Source organism: Quercus suber, unplaced genomic scaffold (genome assembly GCF_002906115.3).
Source record: "Quercus suber isolate HL8 unplaced genomic scaffold, Cork oak 2.0 scaffold_516, whole genome shotgun sequence".
NCBI classification, from domain to species: domain Eukaryota; kingdom Viridiplantae; phylum Streptophyta; class Magnoliopsida; order Fagales; family Fagaceae; genus Quercus; species Quercus suber.
In genome coordinates, this window is record NW_027069965.1 from 160,598 (window position 1) to 176,640 (window position 16,043).

Here is a 16,043-nt window from a genome sequence, read left to right on the forward strand (position 1 = left end):
CTATTTTTCTGTAAGTATCTAGTTTCCCCATAGGTTTGGGTCCGAGGACCATACAAGACATTGGTTCTGTCTAGTACCCAGGTATAATGGTGTGTATAGTTTTACCATAGGCTTGGGTCCGAAGACCATGCAATACCTTGGCTCTGTCTATCACTTCTATTTTTCTGCAAGTATCTAGTTTCCCCATAAGTTTGGGTCCGAGGACCATGCAAGATCTTGGTTCTGTCTAGTACCCAAGTATAATGGTATGTATAGTTTTACCATAGGCTTGGGTCCGAAGACCATACAATACCTTGGCTCTGTCTACCACTTCTATTTTTCTGTAAGTATCTAGTTTCCCCATAGGTTTGGGTCCGAGGACCATGCAAGACCTTGGTTCTGTCTAATACCCAGGTATAATGGTGTGTATAGTTTTACCATAGGCTTGGGTCCGAAGACCATGCAATACCTTGGCTCTGTCTACCACTTCTATTTTTCTGCAAGTATCTAGTTTCCCCATAGGTTTGGGTCCGAGGACCATGCAAGACCTTGGTTCTGTCTAGTACCCAAGTATAATGGTATGTATAGTTTTACCATAGGTTTGGGTCCGAGGACCATGCAATACCTTGGCTCTGTCTACCACTTCTATTTTTCTGTAAGTATCTAGTTTCCCCATAGGTTTGGGTCCGAGGACCATGCAAGATCTTGGTTCTGTCTAGTACCCAGGTATAATGGTGTGTATAGTTTTACCATAGGCTTAGGTCCGAGGACCATGCAATACCTTGGCTCTGTCTACCACTTCTATTTTTCTGCAAGTATCTAGTTTTCCCATAAGTTTGGGTCCGAAGAGCATACAAAATCTTGGTTCTGTCTAGTACCCAGGTATAATGGTGTGTATAGTTTTATCATAGGCTTGGGTCCGAGGACCATGCAATACCTTGGCTCTGTCTACCACTTCTATTTTTCTGTAAGTATCTAGTTTCCCTATAGGTTTGGGTCCGAGGACCATACAAGACCTTGGTTCTGTCTAGTACCCAGGTATAATGGTGTGTATAGTTTTACCATAGGCTTGGGTCCGAAGACCATGCAATACCTTGGCTCTGTCTATCACTTCTATTTTTCTGTAAGTATCTAGTTTCCCCATAGGTTTGGGTCCGAGGACCATGTAAGACCTTGGTTCTGTCTAGTACCCAGGTATAATGGTATGTATAGTTTTACCATAGGCTTGGGTCCGAGGACCATGCAATACCTTGACTCTATCTACCACTTCTATTTTTCTGTAAGTATCTAGTTTCTCCATAGGTTTGGGTCCGAGGACCATGCAAGATCTTGGTTCTGTCTAGTACCCAGGTATAATGGTGTGTATAGTTTTACCATAGGCTTGGGTCCGAGGACCATGCAATACCTTGGCTCTGTCTACCACTTCTATTTTTCTGTAAGCAGAGGTTTGTCCTCAGACCGCTTTACTGGAGATGATTCCTCTTTGGGTCAGATTATGATCTTTACACGTGGCATTGATCTCGCCTCCAGCTCGAGGCCCCATCTTTTTCATTTATGAAGCGCCCTTTGTCTATTCGTGTTCCGCGCTGGACGCTTCGGTGCACGAAACGCGCCTTCATTAATGTCCTCGTGAATTAACACGAGTCCAACGGTCTACGGCCTCCTTGGAAATTGGCAGCTTCATTATTAGCCCAGCTGATAATTCTCTTTTCGAATTCTGCATGAATTAATTCTCACCAACCCCCATCCCCTATATAAAGTGAGGAGATGGTTCCCCCACAATCCATGGACCTCTCAACACAAACAGAAAAAACACATTCTTCCAGCTTCCCAAGCCCTTTTAACAACCCCGTCGGAATTGTGACTGGAACTAGCAAAAGTCGGTATGGCCGCAGCCCCCACTGGGCTTTCGGTGCGGCAGAATCTAGGCGTAACTCCGATGGCGCCCTACAAGGTGGCCCAAAGGGATGTTGTTAGAGTACCTAATGTCTCTCCTCGGAGCGTACCCCCGACGAAGAAGACGTGCGAATTCACCTCACGGGCGGTGCTCGAGTGTTGCCGTCTCCAACGGCCAACACTCATGAGGATTGGAGAGAATCAAGGGAACATCATGGGGGAAGGTATCCCGAAACCCCTGCATCTGCTCCTCTCTTTGTTCCAGCTCCGCCTGGCCGAGAAGGGAGTTGTCGGTAGCTTGGAAACATGATGGCCCTCCCCCTTCTCTGCCTTTTGTCAAGCTCTCCCATTCTCTTTATACCAATAAAGGGACGGCTTGACACTTCCCACCTGTTAGTTTTTTCTTAGGGCGGCTCCACCTGGGCCTCTGATTGTAGAAATAGCTGGTAGGATTAGCTTGTAAATTTGTGTGTGAAGCACACCTGCCTGAGCCTTTGATTGTAATCTGTACTGTTTCTATTTATGAAATAATAATATCAAGATTCTTCTTTCTCTTTTTTTTTTTTTTTTTTTACTGTCAAATCTTCTATATTTTTTTCTTTTTTTGCCAACCTACTGTAAAACGACACCAGAACAACCGCCTGGTGCGCCGGCCAGCACCCTAATCCTTCCACAGACGCGCCAATTGTAGGGACTCAGTTTGGATTGACCCTGAGTGAATGAGTTTTCAGCCCAATCCAGCCCAAACAATAAATTTATAGAGAGTGGGTTAAAGGTTTAGGCGCTGGCCGTCGTTCATCAAGCATGAACTTTCATTTATAAAAAGATACTTAGAGTTTCTATACAACTGGGAGGATGCTCCTCGGCCCATGGCCGAGGAAGCCTTTTCTTTCTTTTTTCCTCCTCTCTCTTTTACTTTACTTGCTTTCCTTATATAGTCTTCATCTTCCTATCTCCTTATTCCATCTGTTGATCATTCACTTGCCTCTCTTCTGGCCCCCTGTCCCGTCAGAGGCCTTATCAGTACTCGAGTGGTTCACTCTGATCAACGTTGCCCTGCCAAGGGGTTATATCACCATTAATGCGGCCAGGGGGGTTAGGTGAATGCATTAAATGCGAGGGTGATAGCTTGCTTTAGGCCTGGTCTTTCCCGAAAATCACCCTTGTCAGGCCGAGGATGAGGAGGTCCTCGGCGTGGATTGAGAAAAAAGGCTTTTCCCAATTTAGCCTTGAATAGCCAGTGTTCCTCGGCATGGGCCTTGGGCCTGCCACTCGATGGGCCGAGGCTATCAGGTCCACGGGCCCCACACTATTGATATGATAAATTCTTACTAGTTCTAATATGGGCCCATAACTAACATCATATTTTTTCTTACTAATAAGTATTTTAAAAATGCTAAAAAAAACCCGATCAACAATTTCTAAAAATATTTTAAAATAATTTGTATCTGTAACATTACTCTATTTATAATAGTCTATGACACTTTCAGAGATGTTATCTATGAAACTTTTGGAGATGTAATTAATGAATGTTGAATTACCATGACCATAGAGGCATAGACCATCCAGTGATCTTAGTTATATGAATGTGTTAATAATGACACGAATGACTAATCCTCAAGGTGGTTCACCTAATCTTTGGTGGTTCCCAATTCTATGGTCAATATTTGTCAGCGGTTATCTAATGAGGGTTTTAATCAAGCACTAATACGTTGTTATTATAATAAATTTGAATTATGAATTTTTTTTAATAAATGCTCTAAGGGAATTTGTTTATAATATACTTTTTAAAAAAATTATGGGAAAAGAAAAAAAAAACTAAAATTTTTTACAGTTTCTTATATTTCCTATAAAAAATTGTATCGAAACTTTCATAAAATAATTTATTAACAAATTAATATATTTTTTTTAAAGGAGGTTCGCATGTGTAATCATTGCCCTACGTCACATAGTACATTGTTATTTGGACTTTTTGGTAAGCCTAATTGGCACCATTAGTGCATAGCAAGGCGTGCCACAACTCATCCTCATTGCTATGATTTTTGCATATTATGAAGTATGATTCAATACAAGTACTTGAACACACGACCTCTTAACACTTGGTTTGAAATGGTGGGTCTTTTCAATTTTAAGAGCTTCCTATAGCTATACCACACTCGCTAAGGTTATTAACAAATATCCTAAAACCATGATTTGATTATTATTATTAGTATAGAATCAGGATAATAAGGAGAAAGTCACCTTCCAAGTAAGGAATCAGGATAACCATGAGCACACTCGAGAAATTATTGTTTTACTTTTATTATTTAAATTTTAACATCATGGAGTAGCTTATTATGATTAGGACTACAAGTTGTTTCCTAAAAGGGTTGCGGTAAACATCAACCAATTTGATTTGAGCAAGGCCTTTCTTGTATTCTATATAGTGGACAAGTCAAAATTTGATATTATTACATTATCATTATCGTCATCTTGTGGCCGTCGTTATCATGATCATAGGTTTTTGGTATCTCTCTTGCTTCAATAATTTTGATTGATTTTTTTTATATTTTTAATTTTACGCATGATTAAAGTCATTGATTTTAGCCTAAACTGTCCGAGCAAATTCAATAACATTTTTTTTTTCTTTGAAAAGCAAGTTCAATAACATTTAAAATGAGCTTATTGTGTAGATTTGGAAATATATATTCTGATATGTTTTTTTTTTTTTTTTTTACAATAGTGTCCCCTGTTTGGCTGTTTCGGTGGCTTTAATAGATACAACAAAATGTAAAATCTTTTTCACCATATCGTGATGACATTGGCGAGGATGTCATGTTAAGATACCAACAAGTTCTTTAGGTAGAATGCAAAACATGCAGCAATAATTTAATTTGACATGAAGCCAAACCCTATCCAAAGAGAATGATATTATGGGCCAGTTTGTCAATGCCGTTTAGTGGTAAGCAGATTATTTTTTCCATTACATAATCATGACTTTATAACTACCTATGATTGTTACGGACTTACGCTTCCACAATTTCTAATGAGTTTCACCANGTCTTCACTTCCTTTTCAGGGATCCTTTTTTGGAGAGGGCAAGGGGGAAGGGGGGGGGAGAACCTAAAAATTTTCACCAATAACCTAAAGCATCACCATTTTTCTTTTTGGAAACATGGTCCTACATCTAAACTGCTTAAGCAAAGTGATTCATCAAAAGCAGAAGGTGGCCAAAACAAAAAGAAAGGAAAAAAAAAAAAATCAAAACTCCAGGTAAAGAAGTAGATAGCCATTCCACATCCACAAGAAGCATAAGAAGAATAATCATTGCAATTTTAAAACTAATATTCACAAACGAATATCCTCGCCAAAACTTTAGCTCTGGGAATTGATTTTGTTTTGGAATCAATAACATAAATCTCCTTAAAATCATCAAGCACAAACTCCAGGTCATCCAACCTTCGGTTCCTATAGTTTTTTTTGATAAGTAAGAATGTTATATATACGAATGGCTACTCTATGCATGAAAAAAACATAGAGCAAACCCAGAAAATACAAGAAGAAAAACTGAAAAAAAAAAAAAACAAAAAATAAAACCAAACAACAAAATAATTACAAAAGAGAGAGAGAGCTAAGAAAAGAAGGGAGAGAATCACTAGTTGTGAGTCCCCATGCTCGAGACCAATCAAAAGAGATCCACTAAAAGAGGCAATCATCTGAACACTTGAACTATCCAAATCCTCAAAAGTCCTGCGATTCCGTTCCTTCCAAATACACCATAGGATGCATAACGGAACTAAGTTCCAAATCTGAGACGAATGCTTCCCCAACCAATTCCACCAACCAAAAAGCAAATTTGGGATCGATCTAGGCATAACCCAAGACAAACCAAAAGTTATGAAGACAAAGCTCCACAAACGATAAGCCATCTCACAATGAAGAAGTAAGTGGTCTACCGTCTCTCCACAATGCCGGCACATAATGCACCAGTCTACAAAATCCAATCCCCTCAATCGTCTCAAATTATCACCCGTTAGGATCTTATTCCAAGCTACACACCAAACAAAAAAGAAACTCGCCTAGGAGCCTTAACTTTCCATATTCCTTTCCAAGGAAAGACAATTGAGGGAGAGTCCCGCAATTTGTTATAATACGACCTAATGTCAAACTCCCCATTAGGCTTCAACTTCCATGTACCAGTCTCCCCTCCCCTCTCTTTTCCCCTCTCTGTTGCTTTACTGTTTTATCATCAAGCATGTTGGAGAAGACCGGCAGTCTATTGTTTCTCAATCTTTTCTGATTTTCTTTGTTCATTATCTATCCATACAAATAAATGAAAGGAGAGCTCCTTTAGTTCAAAAAAAATTATAAAAAGGGAGGGGGAGGAGGAGGTTGAAAAATACAATCAAGGGTTATTTTAAGCGTTCTTCCTATCAAATTTCTGATTCATTTAAATCTCCAGGACAAAAGAAATAATAGGGTGCCTGTCCCTTCCCAATACTCTTATCTCCCATCTAAATGGGCAAACATACAACGTGGCCACAGATGCTCATGCTGCTAACCTTACACGATGAACATAAGTGCAGAAAGTCCTCTGAGATTAATACCGAAACACAATCAAATTAGTAAGAAAATATGTGCATATCTACATACATACATATATCTGGACACATCATGAAGCTAGTTCACTCAGCAAGACTACCTACTAACCAATATGTCACACAGATTAAACACAAATAGGCTTTCACAGAATACATACTGGATCTATAACTTCTGTTTCAGCTAAGTTTCAATTCAAGTGTCTATCCAAAATTTTTAATTAATTACACTAACATATTAATATGTGTCTACCAATACTAAATCAATAACACCATCAATCTATAGATTTTTTTTTTTTTTTTTTTTGTTTTCCACTCCTATAACAATTCAAGCACATCAAAGGTAAATTTGCGATCATCTGTATGTACTGAAATTCACTGAGACGTATCGTCAAACACTCATGACTCACCTTCAGGTAGGAATAGTAACAAAATTCCACTTCTAATAAACTAATTAATAACTTCTATCAAAGGTAAAATTTTCACAATATTGAGAAACGGAAACCAAAAATTTACCAACCACATCTTCAGTTGATTCTGACTTCATTCAAACGTTTTGTTGAACTAAAAAAACATGAGAAAGAGAGGGTGAAAATTATAGAGAGACAAAAAGCGGTATAACAAACGTTGATGATAAAAAAAAAAATTAATAAAATTATTGTAATTCAGAAATAAAAACGCACCTGGTGAGGAAGGTAAGGGTTTGAACGAAGCATAAAAAAGAAACCAATTAGAAATTGAACACTTAGGTGGACAACTTGGTGCAAGTTACTGCTACTTTGGTTGAGATTTCGAACGGTGCTATTTGGTTTAAAGAAAGAGAAGTTACATTGAGCTTTGATTTATTTACGTGGTTGAGTGCAATGGGGTTTATGTTTAATCTGAGTGTTCGGAGGCCATGTGCAGCTATTTGGTTATGGATTGCTTTGGTACTCCTGCTATGGAATGGTAGAGTGGTAGTCTCAGATTCCAAATATTTGATTGGACTTGGAAGTTATGACATCATAGGACCAGCTGCTGATGTCAATATGATGGATATGCTAATACGGAATAGATTGCATCTGGGGTTCACTTCAAGCTCCGAGCTCGCACATCTATTGTTGCAGACCCGCAAGGGAACCGGGTAGAATTTGTAAATCTAGATGCTTGCATGGCTTCACAGCTTGTGATAGTGAAAGTGATTGAGAGGTTAAATTACATAGGGTTTGGAAAACCATATGGTGAGAGTTGAAGATTTGGGGGTGGTGTTTACAATTTGGTTTTGAGAGAGAGAGAGAGAGAGAGAGAGAGGTGAAAAGTCGGGGTTATTTTTTTTTTTTTTTCAGAGTTCGACTGTTCTGAATTTTATCGGGTTTTTTTTAGTGGACAAAGGGAGGTTTTTTAATTATTAAAATATTGTTTATGTGAAAAATTGTGAGAGCTTCAAATCCTACGTGGCAAGCTCTCAGAAAGTCAAAAATAAGTTAGAGGCTTCGGTTTTATAGTAGAGTAAGTCTAGTACCACAACTAGTTTCATAACTTTGCACAACTTTACCATGTGGCGACTTGTGAGTGGTGGAATCATGGACCCTCCATTTTATTTACACCACTTACAACTCGCCATGTGGGCAAGTTGTGGCAAAAGTTGTGGAAATTATTGTGGTAGTAGACTTACACTTTATAGTATATATAGACTAGGGAGTCAGATATGGTGTTAAATCACTGTTATTGCATTTTTTCCCCAAGTTTTGGAAATAATTACAGTTACAGTGAACTTTTGGAACTGTATAAAAATGATCATTTGGAAGATAGGGATCACTTGCTTAATGAAATATTATTATGTACTTAATTGAACAAAGAAGATTTTTATAGTTTTTGAAATAACTAGGTGATAGATTGTTCTGGGTTAGCTAGCCCCTGACTGATATTCATTGTAAATTAATAATGTTGAATAAAATTTTTGCAATAATTCATAGGTGTATTTTCATTCCTGTATTCTAATTACCTCTATCCTTTGTTTCTTTTTGGTCCTCTTTAATATCACAATGTATGGTTTCAAAACTTGTGAAGATTTCATGTTTTGGAGGATTTCAAAACTTGTGAAGATTTCAAAGCTCTGCCTACATGGGTTTACATCCAGACATCTCAACCCTGTATTTCATGCAATCATGATTTTTTTTTCTATGATAGTGCTTTTGAAATTTAAATTTTATTATCTTATTTCTACAGTCTTGTTAATAGAAAGCATGTTCCTGCAGGAAAATTTTGTCGTGGAAGATATTGATTCCAAGCATTTCAATTAAATGTCTTGGGTGTTCTCTTATATTTAACCATTGGATGTGTCCTGCGTAACAAATTTTTAATTATTTTATGTGTGCATTGCAAAATGTGACAGTTTTATCTCAAGGAAACAATCATGCTCCCAGTCAGTCATTACCACTGTGGCAAACTGCTAGCCAAGATCAAGGTACTGAATGTCAAAATCAACAAGACCAAAGAAATGCACAGAAGCAAGAACAGACTATATCTGGAATGGAGCTAAAGCAACATGGATCTGTTATTGAAAATCAGCAGCAACAGAGTGATGCCTCGAAGGAACTCAATTGCCTCCAAATGTCACAGAAAAGAACCCAAGATGATTGTCAACAGGGTCCGGCACAACAAATTTCCATCCAGAATCCTCAACAAATTCACATCCAGAATCCTCAAAAAATTCCCGTCCAGAATCCTCAAACAACTGGCATGCAGATTTCTGAAAAAACTCCTATCCTAGTACATGAGCCAGATAGAAGCTCTAGCATTGAAGGTGAATCTCAATATTCAAAATTACAGAAGATAAGTAATCAACAGGCAACAATCACAGAGCGGGCAAGCAACCCAATAAATCATAATAATAGAGCAGGGCAAGTACCATTTGGCTTGTTGTTGCCTGTCTTGCAAGCCCAGCTTGATAAAGACAGAGCCATGCAACTTCAAACAATATTTGCTAAACTGAAGGTGCGTGTGTCTGTTTGTGTGAATGAACTGAGTGTATCATTAATTTTCCTGATGAAACTAATTTCTTAACTATCAATGCTTTTCTAGAAAAATGAGATCCCCAAAGAAGGGTTTGTTAGGCTCATGAGAGGTATTGTGGGAGACCAAATGCTCAAAATGGCAATTCAGAAAATACAATCACAGGCAAGTAAAGAATACTTTTACGCTCATTCATATCTATTCTCTTAAAACCTCAAATTTTTATTTCCCCAACATTGGGAGGAATCGGAGTGAATGGAATTAAGTTTAATGAAATTTTCATTAAAACTCCCAAAATACCCTTATATACTTAGCCTTTTGTTTTAAAATATCCAAATAAGATTACTTAATTCTATTCCACTCATTTCGTTTCCATTACTTAAATACACTCCATTACATTCCTTTATGATTTACTCATTCCATCCCTTTCACCTTGGTGATCTTGGTCTTTTACACTTCGTTTGGGAGGAGGGAAAGGAATGGAATGAAAAGAATTATTTTAGAATATTCATTCCACTTCCTTGTTTGGGAGTTTTAGTGAAGGGAATGAAAAGACATTCCTTTGGCTGGTAGTTTAAGTGGAGGGAAGAAAATAGGTAGAATGGAACACTTATTCCTTCCTATTCCCTCAAAACCTCAAAATTTCATTCTTCCTAAAATTGGGAAGGAATGTAATTAAGTTTAATAATATTTTACTAAAACTCCCAAAATACCCTATACATTTAGTCATTTATTTAAAAATAAGGGTATAGTAAAGTTGTTATAAAATAATTTCATTCCTTTCCTTCTAATGTTACTCCCACAAGATTACTTAATTCCATTCCATTCTTTTTCTTTTATTTCCATTACTTAAATACATTCTAATTCATTTAATTCCTTTATAATATACTCATTCTATTTTATTCCATTTATTTATGAACTCCCTATCGAAGTGTTAGTCAGTTATGTAGTGGTTTGTAATCAAGATAAAACCAACCTGTTTTATGCCTGCAGCCAAGTGCCAACCAATTGCAGTTACAATCTCAAGTTTCGGCACGGCAACACCCTCAGCGAATGCCATCTGTTAATGCCAGTTCCACACAATTCAGCGATCCCCATTCGTTTGCACAACTTCATCAGAAGGGCACGATCTCTTCTGCAGACTCTTCGCATATTCCCTCTTCAGTTGTTGATTCAAGCTATCCAGCCATAGAAAACAATGCTCAGAAATCTCGAGAGGTGAATCGCCCGTCAGATTCTCATGGAGTGCCCGTAAGCCAAGTGACTTCTTCCAATGTGAACACTGTCAATCAAGAAAGGGAGCGATCCTCAATTCCTGCACAAGGACATAACAAGCAGCAACAACATTTGCACTTCCCACCCATTTATGGAGGTAGTGGTGGTAATTATCACCCATATTCTGGGTCAAATGTCAATACTTCCACATCTTCTGTCAAACCACAACCTCATGATGCACAAATGAGGCAAATTTCACAACATCAGAACATCAGCTCAACTCAATTAGGTGGGACAACACAAGCCATGAGTATGCCTAAGTTTGAGAGACCGAATTCTGTCAATGATCCAAAGAGAGTTCAGGGTGGATCTCTTTCTCACTTGGCAAACAACTCAACATCACAACAGAATCCAGTTCCTTGGCAATCAGCAACAAATAAAGAACAAATTTCTACCCCTTCATCATTAGTGGTTGGTGTCAAACAGGAAGTGATTGATCAGCCTACTCAGCAGCAGCACAAACTCAATTTTCCCCATCCACATGGATTGTCTTCTGGTTCTGCTGCACAGGTAGAACAGGGAAATACAACTCCTGGAACTATAAAGGAAGAATCTTCAGAGAAGCAGTCTACTAGGATGGGTCTTTCAACTTCTACGAGCATGATGCCTTCAAATTCAGTTTCTCGTTCCATAACAGCACAATTGGAATCTACTGTCCCGGTAATCTCATCTTCATCATCAATATTTCTCTATTGCATATAATTTTTGAGGTTTTGATCAATAGATTTCCCATGTTTTTACTATTGTATTTCAATTTTAAATGAAGAGTGGACTTCAATTCAAGAAGTAATCTTAATTAATATCTCCCTGATATTAATTAAGAAAATCTCCCTGATCAAGTATACTATAAGTGAAAATCTCTGGGTTTATTTTTTTGGGGGGGTGGGGGTGGGGGATTTTGTGCTTTTAATTAATCATATTGGGAAAAATTATGTTTTTTAAGTGATATTTAAGAAAGTAGGGACCAGCTGCTATGTGTGTGGAGGAGATTTTGGAGCAAAGATAGAGTTAAAAGTTGCAAAGCAAATCAATGATCACTTTGCATTTTCAAATATGGAGCTTGTAGAAGGCCAATGAGCTCTAGCTCAAATGGTATCTCCTCTCCATGTAAGAACAATGAAGGGGTGATGTCGTGGGATCAAGACCATTGGATTCCTGTGTAATGACCTATAAAAAATGACAGTGCTCATAAAGGACACTTAAAATCTGTTTACTGGCCATCAAATTCATTTGTTGTCTAATATTTTTCCATAACACCCTAAGGCAGTATTGATTGAACGTGATATGATATACTTGAAACTCTTTGAGTTGTGTCAGATTATTTTGCCAAGAAAATGTCATTGAAGTTGGACTCAAGACTCATGAAAACTCAAATTATTCTGACATGTTACATCTTGTCACTTCTCTATCATATGCTTCTTCATAATTGTAGTGTTAAGACTGGAGGTACATTATTTTCTTCCTTTTGTATGTACGTATTTATGCGTACATGTATTGATAGGAATGTTTACATTTTATAGCTATTGCTGGTCATGCAATATTATGTTAAAGTTTATGCTTTATATACCTCTAATTAAATGCTACATTTTTCCTTTTAACTTCTACTGTAAAAACCTTGTGTGGATGAATAATTTTAAAATGGACTTGCTTTCTCTCTGGTTTACTTTGTGCTGCAAAAATATAATTATGCAAAGTAAATGTATGTGTCATGTAATCATTTGTTCATAGTTGCTGATGGCTAACTTGCTTCTTGCCTCTGCAATATAGCAGTTAGGCAATCAAATCCCATCTACAACCTCTTCTGCTGGTATTAATGCCAGGACACCTCCCAAAAAGCCTTCTATTGGCCAGAAGAAACCACTCGAAGCACATGGTTCATCACCACCTCTGCCAAGGTGTATAGCTTTTTCTGTTGTACTACAACTTGAGGATGATTATCAATGGTTTCAATGTGATTTTGTTCATTTTCCACATTAACATTGTGTCAAACTCTTTCTTTACGTAAAATTTATCTGATATCCTACAGTAAAAAGCAAAAAGTATCTGGGGCCTTTTCAGATCAAAGCATTGAACAACTAAATGATGTCACTGCTGTCAGTGGAGTTAATCTTAGGGTATGTTATTCTCCCATTTTTAGTTCTGCCTATTGCAAAGTATAAGCTAATTAAGTTAAACAATTCACACGTAAAGTAGACAAGCTCAAAACTCTCTGTCATTCTGCTCTTAAATAGGAAGAGGAAGAACAGCTATTTTCTGGGCCCAAGGAGGACAGTCGAGCTTCAGAAGCATCTCGAAGAGTTGTGCAAGAAGAAGAAGAAAGGCTGATTTTGCAGAAAGCTCCTCTCCAAAAAAAGCTGGCTGAGATCAGTTAATACATTAGTTGATACCTCTTTATAAAAGTGTTCTAATTGTACTTCCATTCACTTTGTGCATGTCAACAAAAATAATAGAGCTTGATATATGGTGCATGTTTGTGTTTGTCTGTCTGGCAGTGGCCAAAAGTGGTTTGAAGTGTATAAGCACCGATGTGGAGCGATGCTTGTCACTGGTGAGATGCTAGCTATTTGGTCCTTTTTCTTTATCAAAGCTTACAAGTTACATGTTTTCTTATGCAATGCAACTAAACCTTCAGTGCGTGGAGGAAAGAATGCGTGGACTAATAAGTAATCTAATCAGACTGTCAAAACAGGTCAGGTTTTTTCCTCTTTTTTTATTCTCACTTGAATTATCGGTGATTAAATGGTTCTGAATTTTAGCGGATCATTGTAGCGGGTTGATATTGAGAAACCAAGACACCGAACTGTTGTCACCTCAGATGTTCAACAACAAATCATGACAATGAATAGGAAAGCTAGGGAGGAATGGGAAAAAAAACAGGCTGAAGCAGAGAAGCTGCGGAGACTTAATGATGTGAGTGCCCCTACACTTTATGAGACGACAAACTGAATTCTTAAAGTGTCCCTTCTTTAAATGAGCATATTGCAATATACTTCTTTTGAATGTTGTAAAATACACACACACACAAAATGTTTACTTTGGGTCTGATTAAAGTTCTATATATTTGATATTGTATGATATATCTCTCCAAATGCAGCCTGAGGGTAATAATGGAGTTGATGGTGACAAGGAGAAAGATGATGGTCGTGGTAAATCACTTAAGGTATACAGGATAATTCATTTATATCTTCACCAGTCAACCAAATATCAAAATTCTTGACTTTGCTATCTGCTTCGGTACAGGCAAACAAAGAGGAAGATGACAAAATGAGGACAACAGCGGCAAACGTTGCAGCCCGTGCTGCTGTTGGAGGAGATGACATGCTTTCAAAATGGCAACTAATGGCTGAGCAAGCCCGGCAGAAACGTGAAGGAGGGGTGGATACATCAGGTTCTCAACCAAGTAAAGATGTGAGTCGCAAGCCTTTATCAACATCTGGAAGAAAGGACAACCAAGAAACAGAGAAAAGGGGCAATGCAGCTCCTGTTGCTGCTTCTGGTAAGCGTGCTTTAATTTGGTTTCAATTTTGAAAGTTACGTAGCTGGCAATATGCTAAAGTTAATATTAGATTTTATTACCACCAGCCTCGTCCAACAGATCTGGCAAGCAAGATTTTACTTATTTTATTTTATTGTTAGTTTAGTTGATTATTTGTTGAATAAATGTCCTATATACCTTCTCTCTGTAGTGTGTTTCATTGAATTTGCATCCCCACCCCCCTCCCCAAAATTCTTTTTCTTTCAGCTGGGACTGTTAGAAAACCTGGAAGGAATCAAATTACTCTGGCTCAAACTAGGGTTGCTCGTAGCATCTCCATTAAAGATGTGATTGCAGTCCTGGAAAGGGAACCCCAGATGTCTAGGTCTTCTCTGATATATCGCTTGTATGAGAGAGTTCGCTCTGATGCCACCGCTGAATAAGGGAATCATGGTGCGAGCATTTTAGCTTCCAAGTGCATCACTGGCTTAGAATGATCCTCAGCTATTCTAGCTGAACCAGAAGATGTACTCTGAAATATATATATATAAATTCCTCACGTCTGTTTATCCCCTTGTTAATTCTTTGTAATTTAGTTAAGAAGTTTGCCAGGAAGTGCATTAGTTCTACTGGCTTGTGTTGTATAATTGTGTTTCTCTTTAGAATACAAACTCAGCTCGACCTGAAGACTTGAAGTATTGTAATGTCTCCTTTATGGTCATTTTACAGTACCAAAACTAGCATACCATATTTATTTCGTTGTAAACAGAATGACTAACCCTACAAAGCAGCAATCAATTCTATTATTGTTCCAACTTCCAAGCATATGACTTGTATTTAAGATAGAATGTGACCATCAACCAACAAATTGTGACCACCTTGAATTTTGAGCTGATTCGAACCACCTGATTATCTATTAACCGCATTGATGATGGGTGATCTTCACCTTTAGCAACCAAAAAAAAAAATTGTTGATCTTCACCAACCTTTATTAAAAAAAAATGAAACTGTCAATTTCTTTCTTCTCTTTTTCTTTTTTCTTTTTTCTCTTTTCTCTTTTTCTTTTTAAATTAGCTAAAGATTGTAATAATTGTGAATTTATATAATCATTTTTTTCCCTTATTCTATTCTTAATTTTTAAAATATCCAAATAATGGGGAAATATACTTGTTCCCCTCCCCTTAATTTTTAAAACATTCCAATAGGTAAAACATTCCAATAAGGGGAACATAGAATTATTCCCCTCCCCTCCCTTCTACTCTCTTATACTTCCCTATTATTCCCTCTATCAATATCTTCCTCCCAACTTCCAAAAACATTATTACTTTCAATCTATTAGAGGAGGATGTTTTATGGTAATATTATCATGATAAATTGCACGATAAGCATATATACATGTAATGTGGTATCACGCAGCCAAGGCTTCAAATCAGATACAATAACTAAAGGGTTCTTGGTGTACTTGCATTAATTCCAATCGGTATAAAAAATATACCTTTTGTCTCCACATTGGATCAATAATAGGGTTAGAGGTGTAATTACGTCGATATTTCCACATATTATAGGTAATGACGTAATGTAATAGACATCTCTATTAACCAGGTTTTGAATAATTAGACCCACTTCTTGCCGTCAAAACCATCTAAATCCTGTGAGTGAGTTTGGGTCAAGCAAATTCATCGGGTTGTTAGGTTATTTGGATATCACAATATTTTGATATGACAAACTATGTATAGTTGACAATCACTTTTACTTTTTTCCAGTCATAATATGAACAAAGTTGTGAAACAAGTTACGTCACTAAACTTACTAAAAAAGGTTTTAGTTGTGAAAAATAAAAATTTACC

The 16,043-nt window shown here is 37.4% G+C and overlaps 1 protein-coding gene across 2 annotated transcripts; it reads left to right on the forward strand.

The window, feature by feature from the left end:
• The first annotated feature begins 8,786 nt into the window (after positions 1 to 8,786).
• Positions 8,787 to 15,011, forward strand: LOC112037104 (transcription initiation factor TFIID subunit 4b). Of its 2 annotated transcripts, none has more exons than XM_065763603.1 (12): positions 8,787 to 9,428; positions 9,516 to 9,611; positions 10,440 to 11,381; positions 12,489 to 12,616; positions 12,748 to 12,835; positions 12,953 to 13,088; positions 13,214 to 13,269; positions 13,354 to 13,410; positions 13,491 to 13,631; positions 13,816 to 13,881; positions 13,962 to 14,217; positions 14,464 to 15,011. In XM_065763603.1, the coding sequence occupies exons 1-12, from the start codon at positions 8,802 to 8,804 to the stop codon at positions 14,637 to 14,639; spliced, it is 2,769 nt and encodes a 922-aa protein (XP_065619675.1). In that variant the 5' UTR covers positions 8,787 to 8,801; the 3' UTR covers positions 14,640 to 15,011. The 2 variants fall into 2 exon arrangements, with proteins under 2 accessions (XP_065619675.1, XP_065619676.1); XM_065763604.1 differs by having other exon boundaries at positions 12,492 to 12,616.
• Positions 15,012 to 16,043: the final 1,032 nt, after the last annotated feature.